Consider the following 23,835-nt stretch of genomic DNA (forward strand, 5'->3'; position numbering starts at 1 on the left):
TATTATTTTTTTTATTTAAAAAAAAAGTTTTTTTTAATTATTAAAATTTTATTTCCTCTAAATTTAATTTTCCCCCTTTTTTATTTTTATTTATTTTACCCTTTTATTATTTTATTATTTATCTCGAGATTGAAGAAAGAAGGAGAAAAATATTAAGTGGTTAAGGGTTGCAAAAAACAGCTGTGAAGAAGGGAGGAAACGCGGGCTAGCTGCCAAAGGGGAGCACCAGTAAAAGCACTGACAAGATGGCGGATGCCAGACCACGTGGTGGGGCCGCACTACTTACAGTGGAAAGGATGACCGAAGTGATGGCTGTGGAGCTGGAGAAGCAGTTTGCGAGGCACATGCAGGCGTTGAGGAAGGAGATGGCAGGCGCACTGAGATCATTGGTAGAGGAGGCAATCGCCCCGGTGAGGGTGGATGTGGCAAAGACATCGGCCGAGGTGAGAGAACAGGGTGAAAAGATGAAGGAAGTTGGAGGAGGCCATGCCGCAGCACAGCAACCAGCTCAACTCCTTGGGAGACGAACTACAGAGGGTAGTGGAGGTCAACAGAGGACTCCGAGTAAAGCTCAAAAACTTGGAGAACCGCTCGAGGCGGCAAAATCTGAGATTTGTGGGCTTACCTGAAAGGGCAGAGGGCTCAAGGCCAACTGAATACTTTGCTAAGAGGCGGTGGAGTTGATGGGGGAGGGTGAAGATCCCTCCCTGTATGAACTGGACCGAGCTCATCGTTCGTTAAGACCAAAACCCAAAGTAAACGAGCTGCCGAGTGCAGTAATTATCTGCTTCCATAAATATCACATGAAGGAGAAGGTGTTAAACTGGGCGAAGCAGAAGTGGGAGGTGCAGTGGGATGGTGCTAGAGTTTGGATTTACCAGGACTTGATGGTGGGGTTGGCAAAGGGACTAGTGGTGTTCAGCCTAGTGAAGGGTGCACTGTACAGCAAGGGACTGCAATTTGGTATGGTGTACCCAGCAAAGCTGAGGGTGATGTACAAGCCAAAGATTTTTATTTTGAAACGTTGGAGGCAGCTGAGGCATTCATGAAGGTAGAAGGCTTGGGACAGAAGTGAGTAGTGGAGCTGGAAAAGAGATCGTGGACTGTGTTTGGGGAGCTGGAGAATGTATAAATGTCATCACTTTCTTTTCACTGACCTGTATTGTAACTGACTTGACTTCACAATGTTATAGAGTTTAAGGTTTTGTTTGGTTTGATTGCATTTATGCTCTTTTTTGCAACGGTTATTTCATCAAATTGCATGGGTTAGATTGTTTTTCTTTTTCTTCTGGGACTGGGTAAGAGGGGACAGTATGCCTTATTGGGGGAGAGGGGGACTACCCACACAAGTTAACTAAAGTTGGCTAGTGAACGGAGGTGAGGTGAGAGGAGGGCTGCGGACATTGGAGCCTGGTTAGCGGGTTTCGATGGGCCTACAAGGTGAGCAAGTGGGGGGGAGGGGGGGAGGGGGGGCGGTGTTGGGGGGTTGGGGGGGAGGATCGATTCTGGGTGAGATTTTTTTGTGGGGATGTGCAGGAGGGGATTCTGGGAGGGTGGGAGGGGGTTCGATGTTCATAATGGAAAGAGACAGGTCAGTATCATGGGGCAGGGCCTGGTGGTATGATGATGGTGGATGAGAAGGGGGGGGCGGTGAGAGACCCCCAGTTATGGATAGGCACGTGGAAAGTGAGGGGGTTGGGAGGCCCAGTCACGAGGTCAAGGGTGCTTCCGCATCTTAAAAGTTTGAAGGCTGATGTAGCAATGATGCAGCTGACTCACCTGAGGGTGAAGGACCAGGTGACATTTAAAAAGGGCTGGATCAGTCCGGTGCTTCATTCTGGATTTGGCGGAAGAGCTCGAGAGGTAGCGGTAATGGTCAACAAAAGGGTACAGTTCCAGATGGAGAAGGTGGTTGCAGATCAGGGGGGTAGGTATGTGATTGTGACAGGGGACCTGGAGGGGAGGCTAGTGGCGCTGGTAAGTGTATATAGTCCCAATTGGGACGATGTTGCATTTGCGAAGAAGGTGTGTGGGGCCATCCCCAACTTCGACACACATGAACGGATAGTGGGGGGGAGGGACTGGAACTTGGTGCAGGAGCCAAAATTGGACAGGTTATGGCCGCACCCGCTGGTCCCGTCAGGGGGGGGAAATGCGCTGGGTGGGTTGATGGTAGAAATGGGAAGGGTGGACCCTTGGAAGTTTCTGCACCCGAGGGAGGGGGAATACTCATTTTTCTCAGCAGTCCATAAGGTGTACTTGCGGATTGACTTTTTTATGGTGGGGAAAGCGCTGCTGGCTGGGGTTAAAGGGTCGGAGTACTCGGCAATTGCAATATCAGATCATGCTCCGCATTGTGTGGATATGGTAGTGGAGAAAGGGATGGTACAGAGACCATGGTGGAAGTTAGATGCGGGACTGTTGGGGGACAGAGGGTTCTGTGACAAAATTGAAAAGGTAATCGAGGAATATGTAGGTTTTAACTGCACGGGTGAGGTGTCAAAAGCAGTTGTCTGGGAGGCTTTAAAGGCGGTGGTGAGGGTGAGGTGATCTCGTTCAAGACTAGGCTAGACAAAGAGGATAGGTTGGAAAGTCAGAGAGTAATAGGTGAGATGCTGGAGGTAGACAGGAGATATGCAGAAGATAGGGACCCAGCGTAGTTGGAAAAGAGGAACGAACTCGAGGCGAGCTTTGACCGACTATCTGTCAGGAAGGCGGTACGCCAATTGAGGTGAGCAAGTTGGGCAGTTTACGAGCATGGAGAAAAGGCGGGCTGTATGTTGGCGGGATAGCTCCGTAGGGAGGCTGCAGCAAGGGAAATTGTCTAGGTGTGAGACAGGGCAGGGAAGTTGGTGGTAGCTCCAGATCAAATTAACAAGGTCTTTAAGGAATTCTTAAAGCGGTCTTTAGAACATAGAACATAGAATTTACAGTGCAGAAGGAGGCCATTCGGCCCATCGAGCCTGCACCGGCCCTTGGAAAGAGCACCCCATTTAAGCCCACAACTCTGCCCATACCTGTAACCCAGCAACCCCACCCAACCCCTTTGGACACTAAGGGCAACTTAGCATGGTAAATCATCCAACAGCACATCTTTCAGGATTTGTGGGAGGAAACCGGAGCTCCCGGAGGAAACCCACGCAGACACGAGGAGAACGTGCAGACTCCACACAGACAGTGACCTAAGCCGGGAATTGAACCTGGAACCCTGGAGCTGTGAAGCAACAATGCTAACCATTGTGCTACCGTGCCGACGGCCCCGGGGAGATACTCAGGGAGTCCGGTAGTAATAATTTCGTTGGGAATTTGGAGGCAGTTTCGACAGCACTTCAGGTTGGGGGCAGGTTTGTACAGGTCAGAGCCACCTGGGGGGGCCGGGAGATGCAGGAATTTCTAGATGGGCTGGAGTACCTGAGGTTGGGGGAGGGGGACAGGGCTACATTAGAGGGGGCGATAATGGAGCAGGAGATAAAAGATGCGATTGGGAGGATGCAGTCGGGGTAGATGGCAGGGCCGGATGGGTTTCCGGTGAATATTATAAAAAATTCAAATTCAAAAATAAACTGGTACCGCTGATGGTGGGGATGTTTGAGGAGGCGATAGGGAAGGGGGTGTTACCACAAACTTTGGGGCAGGCATCGATTTCCCTGGTACTTAAGAAAGATAAGGATCCGACGGTGTGTGGGTCATATAGGCCCATATCACTTTTAAACGTGGACACAAAGATATTGGCGAAAGTACTGGCAGGTAGGCTAGAGGAGTGCCTCCCGAAGGTGATAGGTGAGGATCAGATGGGGTTTGTGAGAGGGGGGCAGCTCTTTTCGAACATTAGGAGGGTATTGAACGTGGTTATCGTACCGGCGGAGGGGAAGGAAACAGAGGTGGTTATGGCACTGGACGCTGAGAAAGCGTTTGACCGGGTAGAATAGAGGTACTTGATGGCAGTTTTAGAGCGATTTGGAATTGGACCCAGGTTTGTGGACTGAGTAAAGCTATTATATAAGGAGCCGAGGGCCAGTGTCCGCACAAATAACATCAGCTCAGAATACTTTCCTCTCCACCGTGGGACGAGGCAGGGATGTCCTATGTGCCCCCTGCTGTTTGCACTCGCAATTGAATTTCCAGACCCCGAGAACATAGGCAAATTGTGAATTGCTCGGTGTCTGAGGTGTTGGGGTATGGATTCAATTTTTTTTAAACTGTAAGTGGAAGATTGATTATGACCAGGCCTCTAATTTATGGTAACTGACCAAGTCCCAAAGCTCCAAGGTGATTTACGATGCCCTAACATTTTCCAGGCTGCAATCTATGTCCCCAACACAGCCATTGGCCATCCCATTAAGAAGTTTGGGGGTGGAAAGGGATAGTGCGGGGTGGGAATAGAGCAAAGGGAGTCCTTATATGCCGATTATTTGTTATTATATGTGTCGGAACCAAGTGTGTCAATAGGGAGAATACTGGAGCTGCTTCGGGTGTTTGGGTCTTTCTCAGGGTACAAATTAAATCTCGTCAAGAGTGAATATTTTGTGGTGTCTCGGCCAGGGGTGGGGGCAGGGGTGGGGTGGGGGGGGGCTGCCATTCCGTAAGACAGGGACTCACGTTAGATACCTGGGTGTGCATGTTGCTTGAGATTGTGGGGGGGTCCATAGGTACAACATTTCTAGTTTGGTGGGGAGGGTGAAAGCTGATCTGGCAAGGTGGGATGGTCTCCCTCTGTCACTGGTCCGGGTAGTTGTTAAAATGAATGTGCTGCCGTTATTCCTGTTTATTTTTCAATGCCTACCAATTTTCCTGCCAAAGGCATTTTTAGAGAGATTGAAGGGACGATTACCTCGTTCATATGGTGAGGGAAGGTGACCAGAATTAAAAATGTGCTATTACAGAGGAAGGCAGGGGGTTTGGGTCTTCCGAATCTGATGTATTATTATTAGGCCGTGAATGTGGAGAAGGTACGGAGCTGGGTCATAGGGATTGACTCCCAGTGGGTCAGAATGGAGGAGAGTTTGGGTAGGGGGATGGGATTGAAGGCGCTAGCGACAGCGTCGCTCCCGACAGCCCCGGGGAGATACTCAGGGAGTCCGGTAGTAATAGCTTTGTTGAGAATTTGGAGGCAGTTTCGACAGCACTTCGGGTTGGGGACAGGGTCAAGGGAAATGCTGATTCGGAGGAACCATAGATTTGAGCCAAGGAAGTGAGATGGAAACTTTCGGACATGGGAGGAGAAAGGAATTAGGACACTAAAAGAGTTATTTCTTGGGGGTCATTTTGCGGGATTGAAGGAGCTGGGAGCGAAGTATGGGCTCGAGCAGGGGGAAATATTTCGATACATGCAGGTTCGAGACTTTGCCAGAGAGGAGATACAGCTTCCCAGTAGAGCCGGGTTCCACATTGCTGGAGGAGGTGCTGACGACAGTGGGACTGAAGAAGGTGGTATGGGCGATTTGCAGGACTATTTTGGAGGAGGAGAAGGTGCCTCTAGAAGGGATCAAGGCAAAGTGGGAGGAAGAGTTGGAGAGGATATGTAGGAAGCGTTCTCTTGTGAGGCACTCAGGAGGATGAACGCCTCCATCTCGTGTGCGAGATTTGGCCTGATACAGCTGAAGGTGGTGTATAGAGCCCACCTTACAAGGGCGAGGATGAGCCGGCTCTTTGAGGGCTTAGAGGATGTGTGTGAACATTGGGGGGGGGGGGGGTTGGGGGGGGGGGGGGGGGGGCGCAAACCACGTTCATATGTTTTGGTTCTGTCCAAAACTGGAGGATTACTAGAAGGAGGTGTTTAGGGTCATCTCTAAAGCGGACGGTAGGTGAACTTGGACCCGGACCCTTGGGAGGCCATATTCGGGGTGTCGGACCAGCCGGGGTTGGAAACGGGCGCGGAGGCAGAGGTTATAGCCTTCGTGTTGTTGATCGCCCGAAGGCAGATCCTGTTAGGGTGGAGATCAACCTCTCTACCCTGTGCCGTGTCGGGGGTACCTTCTCGAATTCTTAACGCTTGAAAAGATCAAATTTGAACTGAGGGAAGGGATGGAGGGCTCTACAATTCACGGGCATTATTCATTATGCACTTTCGAGTATTGGACTACACCGAACATTAGCGGAGGGGTTGTATGTGTTCATGGTGATTATGCGTGATTCCTGATTCCTTTTTGTCATTTGTTTATGTTAACATGCAGGCCAATGTTTGGAGCTTGGTGGGTGGATGGGATCGTTGTTATTGATATGAGGATTGACATTACATTCGTTACTGATTATCGTATATTGTTGCGTGTAAATTTGGGAGAAAATGTGAAAAAGGAGAATAGAAAATATATATTTTTTAAATACGTTAAGAGCCCATGGTGTTAAAGGTAAGATCCTGGCATGGATAGAGGATTGGCTGACTGGCAGAAGGCAGAGAATGGGGATAAAGGGGTCTTTTTCAGGAAGGTAGCCAGTGACTAGTGGTGTGCCTCAGGGGTCTGTGCTGGGACCACAACTTTTCACAATATACATTAATGATCTGGAAGAAGGAACTGAAGGCACTGTTGCTGAGTTTGCAGAAGATACAAAGATCTGTAGAGGGACAGGTAGTATTGAGGAAGCAGGGAGCTACAGAAGGATTCTGACAAACTAGGAGAGTGGGCAGTGAAGTGGCAAATGAAATACAATATGGAAAACTGTGAGGTTATGCACCTTGAAAGGAGGAATTTAGGCATAGACTATTTTCTAAATGGAGAAATGCTTAGTTAATCAGAAGCACAAAGGAACTTTGGGCCATAGCCTCAGAATAAGAGGAAGTAGATTTAGGATTGAATTATGTAATCTGGGAAGAATGTTGCCAGAAAAGGTGGTCGGATGTGGAATTCAGGCTGAGTGGAGTAGTGTTCAATTATGTAAGGTAAGGTTGGAAAGTCCAGTGAAGAGTGGTGAAGTGGTAGTAGGAGTAATACAGAAACTGTCTTGTCCAGGAATACAGTTTATCTTGGGTAATGATGTAGCTGGATCGCAGGTGGGAGTGATGCCTACTGTGGTTGATAAGCCAGTGGAAAATCAGACAACTGAAGTGTTGAAGGACGAATATCCTGAGATTTTTCTGGATTGTGTAGTAACAAGGTCGCAAAGTCACAGGTTAAGACGAGGAGAAATCAAAGAGTGAAGATGAAGTTGAAGTGCAATTATCAGAACTGATTTTTGATCAGATGGTTGGAAAAGAACAAAAACAGGTGGAGGATGAGGAGGATATTTTGAGTTCAGCAAAATTGGGGGAGAAAAGATCAACTTAATACGGGGTAGGTCCATTCAAAAGTTTGGTGGCAGTAGGGAAGAAGCTTTTCTTGAGTCGGTTGGTACGTGGACTCAAACTTTGGTATCTTTTTCCTGATGGAAGAAGATGGAAGAGAGCATGTCTGGGGTGGGCGGGATCCTTAATTATGCTGATTGTCTTTCCGAGGCAGCGGGAATTGTAGACAGAGTCGATGAATGGGAGGCTGGTTTGCGTGATGGATTGGGCTACATTCACGACCTTTTGTAATTTCCTGCGGTCTTGGGCAGAGCAGGCTCCATACCTAGCTGTGATACAACCAGAAAGAATGCTTTCTATGGTGCATCTGTAGAAGTTGGTGAGAGTCGTAGGTGACATGCCAAATTTCCTTAGTCTTCTAAGAAAGTAGAGTCGGCATGGGGGGACCAGGACAGGTTGTTGGTGATCTGGACGCCAAAAACTTGAAGCTCTCAGCCCTTTATAATTTGTTCCCATTAATGTAGACAGGGGCATGTTCTCCACTACGCTTCCTGAAGTCGATGTTTCCTTCTAGCGGAACATTTAGAAAGCAGTGGCAGGATCAGTCCGAGTCAGCATGGATTTATGAAGGGGAAATCTTGCTTGACAAATCTGTTGGTATTATTTGAAGATGTAACCAGTACAGTTGACAAGGGGGAACCAGTCGATGTAGTATATTTGGACTTTCAGAAGGCGTTTGACAAGTCCCACAAAAGAGATTATTGTACAACATTAAAGCGCATGGAATATGGGGAAGTGTATTTAGGTGCATGTAAACTGCTTGGCAGAAAGGAAACAAAAGGGTGGAATTCTCTGAAAATGGCGCTGTCCCCACGCTTATGGGAAAACACGCACGAATCACTCTGAACTTTTTTATGGACAGTCCAGAGTGATTCTCCATTTTGAAGGGGGCTTGCTGGGCCCCGGAATAGTCAGCGCAGCCATTCCAGTCACGGAACCGTGCCTTCAGCGGCAGCCCCGCACAACATGGTGGACGCACACAGCAAGCTCACCCCCCCCCCCCCCCAACGAGGGCGGCCGTGGAGTGGGTCCGCAGCCACCACTCCGAGCTCCCGCCGGAGTGAACAACGCTGGCGGGAACACGGCCACCTACCGGCGGAGAATCACCGCGGGGGCTTCTTTCAGCGGCTCGCGACTGGCGCCGCGTCGACTGTGCTTGTCCGCTGGAGGCGATTCTCCGGTCCACGGAGAATTGCGGGAAGGAGTCGGACCCGATCACGGGTATGACGTTCCATTCTCCGCCCCCACGCCAAGCACAATTTTGGCGCAGAGACTCGGATAATCCCGCCCAAAGAGTAGGAATTAATGGGTCCTTTTCAAATTGGCAGGCAGTAACTTGTGGGGTCCCACAGGGATCGGTGCTGGGACCCCAGATATTCACAATATATATTAATGATTTTGATGAGGGAACAAAATGTAACACCTCAAAGTTTGCAGATGATGCCAAGTTGGGTGTGAGGGTGAACTGTGACAAGGATGCATGGATCCTGCAGCATTATCTGGACGCGTTGGGCAAGTGGCCAAATTAATGGCAGACACCCCCACGGTGGCCTGGCCCCGAATTGGGGCCCACCGATCCGCGGGCGGGCCTGTGCTGTGGGGGCACTCTTTCCCCTCCGCGTCGGCCATAGCCTCCGCGATGGCCGATGCAGAGGTGACCCCCCCCCCGCGCATGTGCAGGGATGACGTCAGCAGCTGCTGACGCTCCCGCGCAAGCACGGACTTCTGCCGGCTGGCGTGGTGCCAAAGGCCTTCCACGCCAGCCGGCGGGACGGCAACCACTCTGGCGCGGGCCTAGCCCCTAAAGGTGAGGGCTTGGCCCCTAAAGGTGCGGAGAAATCCACACCTTTGGGGCAGCCCGACACCGGAGTGGTTCACACCACTCCGTCCCGCCGGGACCCCCCGCCCCGCCGGGTTGGGGAGAACCCCGCCCCAGTAGTCACAGTCTGAGGATTCAGGGTAAATCTATTCAGACAGAGATGACGAGACATTGCTTCACCCAAATGTGGTGAGCCTGTGAAATTAATTACCACAGCAAGTAGTTAATGCTGAAACATTGAATATATTCAAGAGGCGCCTAGATACAGCACTTGGGGAGAATGGGATCAAAGGCTATGGGGAGAAAGCAGGATTAGGCTATTGAGTTAGATGATCAGCCATGATCGTGATCAATGGCGGAGCAGGCTCGAAGGGCCAAAAGGCCTCCTCCTTCTCCTATCTCCTATGTATCTATGTATTGAATTCTTCATGCATTTAGATACCTTCAGAGACTTTCGTTATTTTAGAAGAACTAATTACTGGTGGAATCAATAAACTGTTCACACTTGTCAGATGATCTCTGGATTTCAATGTGCTCACCAAGACACAAATTGTTCCTCTTGTAACATAGTTGTTAAGATTAGAAAAAAAAATTTGTGTCTTTATTTGTGATTGGTCACACTGAATTACAATGTGAGGATGACATTCCTAATTACTAAGGAGGCATGGGCATTATTCAGGGAAACACTGCAGCCCAGAATCAAGAGTAGTCCATTCACCCGGTTAAGCCTGTTCTGCTATCTTTACCTTGAGTCCATTTACCCATTGATGTGTTAGGCAGGCTGGGTCGACGTGGACTGCACTTGATGCAGTGTAGCGAGAGACAGACCTCTAATACTGGATAAGATGCAACCCGATTTTATTTAATGTCTTAACTAATATACATGTTCAACTGTGGGTTGACACCATATTGACTTGACTGGAGACCTAATACTAGCCTGACCAGACTCGATGTTCCTCCGGTGGGTGGCTGCTGGTTGGGCAGGGTGCTTGGGCCTGGGGCGCACCCATACAGCCGGTGCCAGTGTGTAGAATCAAGGGCCCGGGTGAGTAATCAGTGGGTGCTCAGTGTGACAGCGGTTGACATGCCCAGTCCCATGTGGGGGCACCTCGACTGCTCAGCCCGTGCTTCCCCTCATCTCCCCCCCCACCAGCCAGTGCAGCCTGCGCAGCCGGCAGCCAGCCCAGCAGCCTACAGTCACTCCACATCACGCCACGCTGAAACAAACCAGTTGAAACAGCTTTTTTGAAGATATCCAGCCAGAGTCTGCAGGAGTTCTAACAGGTCACAAAAGGTTCCTCTATGTTTTCGTTAAAAAATGAAAGGTTGCAGTCTTTTAAACCAGGGTTCCATTCTGGCATCTTCCCATCCAGTTATAACATCAATGGGATCATAACACTCAGCAGCCTCCTCCGTCCCCATCATGATCCAGGATCTCTCAATCAGGCACTGAATGCCTTTGAACATGGGGCCTCCCACTAGCAGCTCTGACAAAGTTTACATCTCGGGCTTCCGATTTGGCAAGCACCTCACCCACTGTTGGTTAAATGCCAGCAATTGTGAGATGAGGCAAGTCGCCATACCACCCCAGGCTTAATCAGGCCAAAGGTGGAAAGACCGTGGAGGACCCACTCTCCTGTCGATAAATGCTCCCCGCCTCAAAATTGTACCTCAGGGGAGGAAAGAGAAAGGCTGTGAATTTTTGTGTAACCTTTTAACTGGATATTTGTTTCCTCAGAGTTTCTTTAAGGGTCAAATGTCTTGTCGTCGGGAAATATCAAAGAAGAAGAGAGAAAACCATCCTAAAATTAGACATGAAAACATAATTTCCTGTAAGTAAGCAAATAATATGTTACTGAATCACTATTGAATGTGTTGACGTCCAAGCTTCCATGGGCAGCGATCCTGCCATTTTGCATTGTCTGTTGGTGCCCTCAACACTGACCCATTTCAGGAATTTGCAGGGTCAGTGGGAGGGCAACTCGCTTTCAAAGGGCCAGCTAACACTAGTGCCTCTCTTGTCACTACTGGCACCTACATGCACCAGAAAATACAACAACTCCCATAGAGATCAAACTACAGACCTTATCAGCTCCCAAGGAAACAGATGGCCCAGGTAGCATTCCTTTATTACTAAAACATTGAATTTGCAGATTCCGAGGCTGCTTAAGGCCCCATTAATGTGGCCCACAGAAATTAAATAGGGTGATAGAATGACAAAGCACAGAAATAATCTATTTGACCCTTTGTGCTTTTGCCACTCTTTGTCACTGCTGTACAATTAACCCCTCTCTCCTGCTCTTTCCCCATTGAAGTATTAACCTTATTTTACTTCTACAAGTTATTATTGAATCTGCTCCCACCATCATTTCAGATCATAACGACCTGCTACATAAAAAAATAATGGGCCATTACTTCCTCTTCGGCCAGCGACTTAAGTTGCTGGTGCGCCGTACATGTGTGGTGTGAAGACCCGGAGGTGCGGGCGTACAGGCATGTGCCTGTTCAAACTCTGGTCCTTTTCTTTTTGACTGCTTGAAACTCTGCGCTGCGCTAGAGCCAGATTTTAGGTGAGTTTTTTCACCATTTTATTTGCACTGAAAACTTTCAGTCCAGCAGAGACAGGAAACATCGGGAGATTTTTTGGGTAGGTTAACGTTTTATATTATTTGTGCTTAGCATTTATAAATGTTAAAATGTAAAGAAAATGAAAGGAAGATTTTTTTTTAAATATTGTCATAAGGCTGTTAATTCCATTAAAAGGGTTCTTTACTGTATAAAGTGAGTTTCAAATCACAGAAGGTGGAAGATGATTTTTTTAAAAAACTTTGGTTTGTCATGAGGATGTTAATTCCATTAAAGGAACTATAATGGATAGAATGGAGTGATCACTCGCTACCAGGTATGATTATCCGCCTAAGATACTCAGTGTTACTGGTCACGAGTTCTGTTGGTCCTTCCGTGGCTGATGAGCCCGATCCCAGAGCCGCATCTTCAATCACTCACTTGGCAGGAGTTTCCAAAAGGTGGGATCAGTTCTTGGACGCAAAATCTCGGGTATTCTTTTCTCGGGCTCCTTTTCCAGGCCTTAGCTTGCCGTCGGGGGTTCTCGAAGAATTGTGACCTTAGCAGGAGGTTCCTCCAAGTAGGTCCCTTTATGAGCAAAGGTCGACCAGACATTGATGTCTATGTTCCAGATCACCTGGAGGAAACCCAACCAGACACAGGGAGAAGGTACAAAGTCTGCGCAGACAGTCACCCAACGCTAGAATTGTACCCTGGTCACTAGCGCTGTGAGGCACCAGTGCTCACCACTGTACGACTGTGCTGCTGCCGTTTCCGCCGTGTGCTTCAGTTTCCTCAGTCCAAAAATGTGCAGGGTAGATGGATTAGCCTTGCTAAATTGGCCCTTAGTGTCCAATGATTAGGTGGAGTTGTGGGAAGAGGGTGGGAGCCTGGGTAGAGTGCTCTTTCGGCGTGTCAGTGCAGATTTGATGGGCTTTATTCTGCACTACAGAGATTTCATAAACACTAATCAAAACAAAATCAGAAGCAGGATCCGTTTCATAGGCGAAATGTTGATGCCAACACAAAACCTGTGGACATTCACAACAGCAAAACCAGCGTGACACCTAGACCAATATTGCTACTGTTCAAGGACTAGCACCGGCGCCAAGTGGAACACAATTAATTCTAATAAAAAACGGTGCTAGATTTGTGATTGGTACTCAGGAGGATGACAAGCTGCAGCCGCATATACACACTGCACTCCCCACACACACCAGCCCAGCCAACAAGTTGGCAGTAAGGAGAGCATCATCAAGGCTCACAACACAGAGCTTGAGAGCCTCTTGGACACCATAGAGGAGAGGCGGATGATCCTGTACCCCAGCCCGGGAAGAAGGCTGCCAGTTCATCATACCTGGGCACAGTTCTGTAAAAATCTGTATGTCCTCTTCAGGGCGGCCAGGGTGAGTAGACAGCATTGTGCCCCTGGCATCAACCCCGTCCCATACACCTGCAACCCACCCAGAGGGCTGCTGAACCCCAGCGTGCATCACATGCCAGCACCCATACCGGTCTTCATGGCCTGGTACCCTGGCCACTGAGGCCACCAGCTACCTACCTCTGCGCTGCATGTTTCAGACTGTCTGACATTGTGCATTTTATGTACCCTCCCCCTTCCTCGGGCGAGGAAGTGAGACCCTGCTTAGTTGCGGTTCTCCATCTCTCTCTCACCTCTACCTTCACCCCCATACCACCCTCACCCCGACCCCACATCCACACGCTGCCCCCCCCCCCCCCCCCCCACTCTCTCCTGGCCCACGGTCTAATCATGTGTCTTATAGGACCTGCTGGAGATGGGGCGGGTCCATCAGACGTCCCCCACCCCAGCCAGTGCCCCCCCCCTCTCAATGAGCCAAGCAGCAATGGGAGCAGCTTGGACTCCAGCTCTCCGTCCGAGACTCAGGAGACCCAGGAGCTCGAGTCAGAGGATGACAGTGATTTTCCATCTCAGCTGTCTCCAACACCCTTCACCCAGAGATGATCACCTTGGTTGGGCACTTTAGTGAAGAGGCTCCTTGGACACTCTCTGCTGTTTACCACACAGCTGCTGCAGTATAGCAGGTGGGGGTAGGAACACCTGAGGGGCGGACGGTAGGAGGGCAGGCTGACCCCAGAAACTAGCTACCATCCAGACAGGTTTCAGACTTCTGGAACAGACAGTCCCATCAATTGTGGAGAGGCAGTCACAGAGCCAGGGACTACATGAGGGATTGTTGGCGAGCATCCAGCACCTGCAGGTGCAGTTAAAGGAGTCCAACAGGAGCAGGAGGTGGTGTCAACCATGAGTGCCACCCAGGCCAACACCACAAGGGCGGCATCCACGATGGGGGCGAGCATATCGGCTATGGATCCGCATTTCGAAGGCCTGGGGCATTCTGTGCAGGCACTGGCCGAGGTCTAGATCAAGGTTGCAGTCTCATAGGCAACCATGTGCCAGAGCCACATGGACAGCGCATTGGCGCTCCTGAGTGTGGCCCAGTCACAGCAGGCCATGGTTGGGAAAGTCGGCAATGCCCAGGCTCTGGCCGACGTGACTCAGACACAGAGGGAGGTAGCCCAGTCCCAGAGGGGGATGGCTCAGTTACTGGCTGATGTGGCACAAACCCAGAAGGTGGTGGTACTGTTGCAGTGTGATGTGGCGCAGTCCCAGATGGAAATGGTCCACTCCCTGTGCTCCATGACCGCAAGCATGCAGATTTAAATAGTTTCATAGATTTAAAACAAATAACCAAATAATCACCTTTAATCAGAAAAAAAATTACTTAAAGAATCTGCAACAATAAAAATGCTTGTTTAAAAGAAAGAGCAAAAAAAATTGTTAAAATGCATCAACATGTCTTTAGAATAGTTGTTAAAAAAGTTGCCTGCTGTTTTTTATCTAAATCTATTGGGCACGGTTCTCCAGATAATTTCCAACTGTGGTAGTGAGTGGGAACTGCTGCAAGCTTCCCGGCGCTTGGCCTGGCGAAGCCGGCGTGCAATGCAATGTTAATTAGTCCACTGAAGGAAGCCCCACGGGCTTCACGCTGCAAATGAAGACTTGCCAGCCAATTCGTTGGGATCACGCTTGCCAGCCCCTATTAAGGTTGAGCAGCACTTGTACAGCTCTGGCACAGCCAACCTCACTCAGCTCACAGCCATGGTGCCAAGACAATCAGTCCCAAGATTTGGTGACATAATTCTGGGGAGGCTCTTAGAGGCGGTCTGTGCCAGGAGGGTTGTCCTGTTCCCCTGAGGGTCCCAGAGGGTGAGCCACAGGGCAGCAAATGCCAGTCCAATGCCGGCATCACAACATCATTCCTTTTTTATGGTGATCAGAACTGTACACAGTACTCCAGCTGTGGCCTCACCAAATTTCTATACAACTCCAACATGACCTTCCTGCTTTTGTAATCTATGCTTCGATTAATAAAGGCAAATGTCCCATTTACCTTTTTCACCACCCTATTAACCTGCCCATCTGCCTTCAGAGATCTATGGACAAACATGCCAAGGTCCCTGTGTTCCTCAGAACTTCTTAGTGTCATGCCATTCATTGAATACTTCCTTATCAAATTACTCCTTCCAAAGTGTATCACATCACACCAGAGTTAAATTCCATTTGCCACTTTTCCGCCCAGATGAATATCCTGTCGATATAAGAACATAAGAACATAAGAACTAGGAGCAGGAGTAGGCCATCTGGCCCCTCGAGCCTGCTCCGCCATTCAATGAGATCATGGCTGATCTTTTGTGGACTCAGCTCCACTTTCCGGCCCGAACACCATAACCCTTAATCCCTTTATTCTTCAAAAAACTATCTATCTTTACCTTAAAAACATGTAATGAAGGAGCCTCAACTGCTTCACTGGGCAAGGAATTCCATAGATTCACAACCCTTTGGGTGAAGAAGTTCCTCCTAAACTCAGTTCTAAATCTACTTCCCCTTATTTTGAGGCTATGCCCCCTAGTTCTGCTGTCACCCGCCAGTGGAAACAACCTGCCCGCATCTATCCTATCTATTCCCTTCATAATTTTAAATGTTTCTATAAGATCCCCCCTCATCCTTCTAAATTCCAACGAGTACAGTCCCAGTCTACTCAACCTCTCCTCATAATCCAACCCCTTCAGCTCTGGGATTAACCTAGTGAATCTCCTCTGCACACCCTCCAGCGCCAGTACGTCCTTTCTCAAGTAAGGAGACCAAAACTGAACACAATACTCCAGGTGTGGCCGCACTAACACCTTATACAATTGCAACATAACCTCCCTAGTCTTAAACTCCATCCCTCTAGCAATGAAGGACAAAATTCCATTTGCCTTCTTAATCACCTGTTGCACTTGTAAACCAACCTTCTGTGACTCATGCACTAGCACACCCAAGTCTCTCTGAACAGCGGCATGCTTTAATATTTTATCGTTTAAATAATAATCCCGTTTGCTGTTATTCCTACCAAAATGGATAACCTCACATTTGTCAACATTGTATTCCATCTGCCAGACCCGAGCCCATTCACTTAACCTATCCAAATCCCTCTGCAGACTTCCAGTATCCTCTGCACTTTTCGCTTTACCACTCATCTTAGTGTCATCTGCAAACTTGGACACATTGCCCTTGGTCCCCAACTCCAAATCATCAATGTAAATTGTGAACAATTGTGGGCCCAACACGGATCCCTGAGGGACACCACTAGCTACTGATTGCCAACCAGAGAAACACCCATTTATCCCAACTCTTTGCTTTCTATTAATTAACCAATCCTCTATCCATGCTACTACTTTACCCTTAATGCCATGCATCTTTATCTTATGCAGCAACCTTTTGTGTGGCACCTTGTCAAAGGCTTTCTGGAAATCCAGATATACCACATCCATCGGCTCCCCGTTATCTACTGCACTGGTAATGTCCTCAAAAAATTCCACTAAATTAGTTAGGCACGACCTGCCTTTTACGAACCCATGCTGCGTCTGCCCAATGGGACAATTTCTATCCAGATGCCTCGCAATTTCTTCCTTGATGATAGATTCCAGCATCTTCCCTATTACCGAAGTTAAACTCACTGGCCTATAATTTCCTGCTTTCTGCCTACCTCCTTTTTTAAACAGTGGCGTCACGTTTGCTAATTTCCAATCCACCGGGACCACCCCAGAGTCTAGTGAATTTCGGTAAATTATCACTAATGCATCTGCAATTTCCCTAGCCATCTCTTTTAGCACTCTGGGATGCATTCCATCAGGGCCAGGAGACTTGTCTACCTTTAGCCCCATTAGCTTGCCCATCACTCCCTCCTTAGTGATAACAATCCTCTCAAGGTCCTCACCTGTCATAGCCTCATTTCTATCAGTCACTGGCATGTTATTTGTGTCTTCCACTGTGAAGACCGACCCAAAAAACCTGTTCAGTTCCTCAGCCATTTCCTCATTTCCCATTATTAAAACTCCCTTCTCATCCTCTAAAGGACCAATATTTACCTTAGCCACTCTTTTTTGTCTTATATATTTGTAAAAACTTTTACTGTCTGTTTTTATATTCTGAGCAAGTTTACTCTCATACCCGATCTTACTCTTCTTTATAGCTTTTTTAGTAGCTTTCTGTTGCCCTCTAAAGATTTCCCAGTCCTCTAATCTCCCAGCAATCTTTGCCACTTTATATGCTTTTTCCTTCAATTTGATACTCTCCCTTATTTCCTTAGATATCCACGGTCGATTTTCCCTCTTTCTTCCGTCCTTCCTTTTTGTTGGTATAAACCTTTGCTGAGCACTGTGAAAAATCGCTTGGAAGGTTCTCCACTGTTCCTCAACTGTTCCAACATAAAGTCTTAGCTCCCAGTCTACCTTAGCTAGTTCTTCTCATCCCCTTGTAATCTCCTTTGTTTAAACACAAAACACTAGTATTTGATTTTACTTTCTCACCCTCCATCTGTATTTTAAATTCCACCATATTGTGATCGCTCCTTCCGAGAGAATCCCTAACTATGAGATCATGAATCAATCCTGTCTCATTACACAGGACAAGATCTAGGACCGCTTGTTCCCTCGTAGGTTCCATTACATACTGTTCTAGGAAACTATCGCGGATACATTCTATAAACTCCTCCTCACGGTTGCCTTGACCGACCTGGTTAAACCAATCGACATGTAGATTAAAATCCCCCATGATAACTGCTGTACCATTTCTACATGCATCAGTTATTTCTTTGTTTATTGCCTGCCCCACCATCTCGTTACTATTTGGTGGCCGATAGACTACTCCTATCAGTGACTTTTTCGCCTTACTATTCCTGATTTCCACCCAAATGGATTCAACCTTATCCTCCATAGCACCGATGTCATCCCTTACTATTGCCCGGATGTCATCCTTAAATAACAGAGCAACACCACCTCCCTTACCATCCACTCTGTCCTTCCGAATCGTTTGATACCCTCGGATATTTAACTCCCAGTCGTGACCATCCTTTAACCATGTTTCAGTAATGGCCACTAAATCATAGTCCTTCACGATGATTTGTGCCACCAACTCATTTACTTTATTCCGAATACTACGAGCATTCAGGTAAAGTACACTTATGTTGGTTTTTTTACCTCTGTTTTGAATCTTAACATCTCCAGTTTTATTCCTTTTGTTATTACTGGGCCTATTCACTGTGCTCCCCTCATTCACTGTACCTTGTACTGTCGCCCTTATGGATTTCTGACTATGTCTTCTCTGCCTTGCCCTTTTCCCCTTACTTCCTTTTGTTTCTGTCCCTGTTTTACTACCTTCCAACTTCCAGCATTGGTTCCCATCCCCCTGCCACATTAGTTTAAACCCTCCCCAACAGCTCTAGAAAACACCCCCCCTAGGACATCGGTTCCAGTCCTGCCCAAGTGCAGACCGTCCGGTTTGTACTGGTCCCACCTCCCCCAGAACCGGTCCCAATGCCCCAGGAATTTGAATCCCTCCCTCTTGCACCATCTCTCGAGCCACGCATTCATCCTATCTATCCTGACATTCCAACTCTGACTAGCTCGTGGCACTGGTAGCAATCCTGAGATTATTACCTTTGAGGTCCTACTTTTTAGTTTAACTCCTAACTCCCTGAATTCCGCTTGTAGGACCTCATCCCGTTTTTTACCTATATCGTTGGTGCCTATGTGCACCACGACAGCTGGCTGTTCACCCTCCCCCCCTAGAATGTCCTGCAGCCGCTCCGAGACATCCTTGACCCTTGCACCAGGGAGGCAACATACCATCCTGGAGTCTCGATTACGTCCACAGAACCGCCTGTCTATTCCCCTTACGATCGAGTCCCCTATCACTATAGCCCTGCCATTTTTCTTCCTGCCCTGCTGTGCAGCAGAGCCAGCCACGGTGCCATGAACCTGGCTGCTGCTGCCTTCCCCTGGTGAGCCATCTTCCTCAACAGTATCCAAAGCGGTATATCTGTTTTGCAGGGAGATGACCGCAGGGGACACCTGCACTGCCTTCCTACTCTTGCTCTTTCTTTTGGTCACCCATTTTCTATCTCCCTCAGTAACCTTCACCTGCGGTGTGACCAACTCGCTAAACGTGCTATCCGCGACCTCCTCAGCATCGCGGATGCTCCAAAGTGAGTCCATCCGCAGCTCCAGAGCCGTCAAGCGGTCTAACAAGAGCTGCAACTGAACACACTTCTTGCACGTGAAGGAGCCAGGGACAGTGGACGTGTCCCTGAGCTCCCACATCGCACACGAGGAGCATGACACGGGTCTGGGATCTCCTGCCATGTCTTAAACCCTTGGTAAACTTAAACAACTACAATTTCAAAATAAAAATAAATAAATTAGGCAATGAAAAGAAAAAGAGAGACTACTTACCAGTCACTTACCAGGGTGAAAGAGCACCTCCTCACACTCTGCACCGAATTACTTCACTGCACCAAATTACCAAATTTCAATCCTCCACTCTGTACGAGTCTCACCAATTAGGGTGGGGGCAGCTTCAACCAATCAGACACTAAGCTCCACACTGCACTTTTAACTGAAAAACAGCAGAATTAGATTTTCCACTTACCTTTGCTGATTTACTCACTGCACCAAATTACCAAATTTCAATCCTCCACTCTGTACGAGTCTCACTCCGGATGAGTCTCCTGGAAAGTGCTTGCTTACTTCGTGCGCAGTCTCTCTGTCTTTTATACAGACCTCAGCTAACCGATGACTCAAAAAAATACCTTAACTTCAAAGAGAAGAATACAATGTGCCCCTAAACAGGCCTCAACAGGCCTCAAGTGATTGCCAGATAACTGCCTCTCAGCAATTAGGGTGGGGGCAGCTTCAACCAATCAGACACTAAGCTCCACACTGCACTTTTAACTGAAAAACAGCAGAATTAGATTTTCCACTTACCTTTGCTGATTTACTCACTGCACCAAATTACCAAATTTCAATCCTCCACTCTGTACGAGTCTCACTCCGGATGAGTCTCCTGGAAAGTGCTTGCTTCTGTATCTTCCTGTAACCCAAGACATTCAACCTCAGTGTGAAACACCCGGCCAGTCTTTGCGTATATCTGCAAACTTACTGATCCTAAACCCCCCCCCCCCCCCCCCCATACACCCACAGAATCATCTGTGTCATTTACATAAATGATGACTAATAGGGGACCCAGTACAGATCCCTGTGGTACGGCACTGGACACTGGCTTCCAGTTACTAAAGCAGCTATTTCTCATCACCCTCTGCAGCTCAGCCAATTTTGTGTTACCCTGTATCCCAGGTGCATTTGGCTTCTTTATAAATCTTCCATGTGGGACCTGTCAAATGCTTTGCTGAAATCTATGTGATCTACATCAACTGCATTACATCACTCTCATTCGCACACTTACCATGTGCTCAAAACATTCAATCATATGTTTTAGGCATGATCTCCCTCTGGCAAAGTCATGCTGACTATTCCTGATCAAACCTTGACTCTCCAAGTAGAGATAGATTGCCTCCTTCAGAATTTTCTCCATTAGTTTCCCCACCATTGACATGAGACTCACTGGCCTGTAGTTCCCTGGCATATCCCTACAGGCTTTCTTAGTGGGACCACATTTCGCGGTTCTCAAGACCTTTGGCACCTCTCCCGTCCAGACCTAGAGATTTCTCCACTTTTAAGCCTGCCATGTGTACCCATTCCGAGACAACACTAATCCCTGCCTGTCTGCCCCACCGACCACCCATAACTCCCACTGACCACGGAGCTTACCGTGGAGGCCTCTGGCAGTGCGGCTGAAGGCCATTCCTAATAGGGAATTGGCAATCGTAGTTAAGGGAATACTTCAAACATCCCAAGTGGATCCCCGTGGGTGGGCATGCCATGTAACATGTGGGGCTTGTTGCCTAGCATCCCAATCACACCTCGATGCATGGACAATGTGCTTGAACACTGCGGGAGTCAGCACCACAGACACAGCAGCCAACTTCTGAACACCCAGGAGATGGACTCCAGCCCCGGGCACATGTCCATGGCCGCGGTATGGTGATGTTCTGTTCAGGTGTCTGGGGTGCAGGGTTTGCGGTCTGGTGAGCAGGCTCCCCCCACACCCCCAGCTGAGTGTGCATGGGCTGGGTGTGTTGGGTTGGAGGGGGGGTGCGGCAGGAGCCCATGTCTGGGGGAATGGGGCATGGGATTGGTGGTCAGCGGAACATACTGGTTGGGTGATGGTACCGCCCCACTTTCCGCCCCATCCCAAGTGTACGCTCCCCTCCTTATCCCCTAACTACCCCCTCCTCCTCAGTGAGCCTTGACCTGCTTGGCCTTCCTTGCTCTACCGCTGCATCTAGGTGTATCCCCAGGATGCATATCAGAGGTGGAGGGAGCTAGCTGCTTACCACATCCTGTAGCCTTAGATGTCTCGAGTGAATGTCCTCTGGAGTCAGTGGGCTCCGGCACACTGACAGCAGCACATGCACAGTCCTGCCACCCTGTTCCAGGTGCTGACTGTGAGACACTGTGTCGTCAGAGGGATGGAACTCTGGGGATCTGGTGTCTACTGCCGCCACTCTGTAGGATGGGTCTAGGTTGGTGCCAATAGACTCTGTGGTTTACCTCAGAATGGAGGGGGCAGCTGGATCGAGTCCCGGCTGTTTACATGTTATTTGGCCCTGCCAGCCCCAGCGGCTCCCCAATGTCTTCACCATGATGTATACACCCTCGTTGATTCTCCTTAGTGACTGGGACTTTTCATCCAGTGATTAGGACAAGCTCCGCAGCGACTTGGCCATTCCCATCTGAGACTGGGACATGAACGTCAGTGTCTTATCAAGATCCACCTGGTATTGGGTCACATCCCCCAGCGAGTCGTACAGTCTACCAAGGCCCACAACCATGGCCGTCACCGACTGAACCACATCTTGGGTACCTCCACTCATGCTGCTGACATCATGCACTAGGCTCTCCATCAAGGCCGCCAACCTAGCTGTGTTGGCTTCGGTCAGTGCTATTTCTTACACTCATAGCCTCTGTGACCTCTCCAATCAGCTATGGACCTGCTGGAGGACTGCTGACATTCCATTTTGAATCTCACGGTCGCACCCCAATGTCTGCATCAGCTTCGGGTAAACCTGTTCCACGAGATTCAGCATATGACTGAGACCCAGCTGGGTTCTGGATTCAGCAGACCTCTGACTGATGTCTTGCCTGGGAATTACTGCCTCCACCTGATGTGAATCTTCAAGTGTGTGGTGCTCACCAGAAGGTGCCTCAGAAGTCTGACCACTAATGTTGTCCACCGAGGTGCGTGTCTCTGTGCTGGTAAAGTGTGGATGACAGCTGTGACGCATCGATGGTGGCATCCTCAGATCTCTCCTCTGGTGTGGTGTCATGAGAGGCAGGAGTGGGGGTACCACCCCGGATGGGCCTGTGCCATCTGGGCCCTCTCCGAATGGTTGTGGGACAACTTCTCCTGCAGGAATACAGAGGGCATTGTTAACTCCATGTGTGAAGGGGGGGGGGGTGAAGGAAGAGTTGGTGGGGGTGAAGGAAGGGAGGGTTGTGAGGGATAGAAAGGTTTCATGGGGTGGGGGGTGCCAAAGCACATGTGCAGCCCAGTGTAGGTCATTGACCTTTTTGTGGCACTGGAGGCCTGACCTACTGGTCACGCTGCCCGAGCTGACGCGCCACAGCAAAAAACCGCAACCACCTCCTCAGAAGACAAACAAAGGACACAATCAACAGAGTACCCTTCGTCATCCAGTACTTTCCCGGAGCGGAGAAACTACAACATCTTCTTTGCAGCCTTCAACACGTCATCGATGAAGACGAACATCATGCCAAGGTTATCCCCATACCCCCATTACTTGCCTTCAAACAACCGTGCAACCTCAAACAAACCATTGTTTGCAGCAAAATACCTATCCTTCAGAACAGCCACCACGACAACCACACAACCCTGCCATGGTAATCTCTGCAAGACATGCCAGATCATTGACATGGGTACCACCATTACACGTGAGAACACCACCAGGTACGCGGTACATACTCTTGCGTCTCGGCCAACGTTGTATCTCATATGCTGCAGGAAAGGATGTCCCGAAGCGTGGTACATTGGCGAGACCATGGACACGCTGCAACAACGGATGAACGGACATTGCGCAACAATCGCAAGGCAGGAATGTTCCCTTCCAGTTGGGGAACACTTCAGCAGTCAAGGGCATTCAGCCTCTGATCTTCGGGTAAGCGTTCTCCAAAGCAGCCTTCAGGACGCGTGACAACGCAGAATCACCAAGCAGAAACTTAGAGCCAAGTTCCGTACACATGTGTATGGCCTCAACCGGGACCTTGGATTCATGTTGCATTCATTCACCCCCCAACCACCTGGCCTGGGCTTGCAAAATCCTACCAACTGTCCTGGCTTGAGACAATTCACGCCTCTTTAACCTGGGGTTACCCTTCTCTCTGGATCTGCAAAGACTTAATTACCTGCAAATGCTCGCATTCAAAGTATTGTCTTGCATCTTTGACTTTGTCTCTATATATATGTTTCTGGAACCTACCTCTTCATTCACCTAAGGAAGGAGCAGGGCTCCGAAAGCTAGTGATTTGAAACAAACCTGTTGGACTTTAACCTGATGTTGTAAGACTTCTTACTATAAAACAGGAAGGATGGGGTGCAGAGGAGATTGATCAGGATGTTGTTTGGGATGGAACATTTAAGTTCTATAGAGAGGTTGGATAGGCTTCAGTT

At 48.8% G+C, this 23,835-nt stretch overlaps 1 protein-coding gene across 1 annotated transcript in view; it reads left to right on the plus strand.

Annotated features, from left to right (window-relative positions):
* The window catches only part of LOC119975033 (receptor-type tyrosine-protein phosphatase U-like), a 1,028,343-nt gene that overhangs the window by 671,184 nt on the left and 333,324 nt on the right, over positions 1-23,835 (plus strand). The window contains exon 20 of the mRNA XM_038814894.1: positions 10,837-10,930. Within this exon, the coding sequence (XP_038670822.1) occupies positions 10,837-10,930 (94 nt within the window). The remainder of the gene's footprint in view (positions 1-10,836; positions 10,931-23,835) is intronic.

This window comes from Scyliorhinus canicula, chromosome 1, assembly GCF_902713615.1.
Source record: "Scyliorhinus canicula chromosome 1, sScyCan1.1, whole genome shotgun sequence".
NCBI classification, from domain to species: domain Eukaryota; kingdom Metazoa; phylum Chordata; class Chondrichthyes; order Carcharhiniformes; family Scyliorhinidae; genus Scyliorhinus; species Scyliorhinus canicula.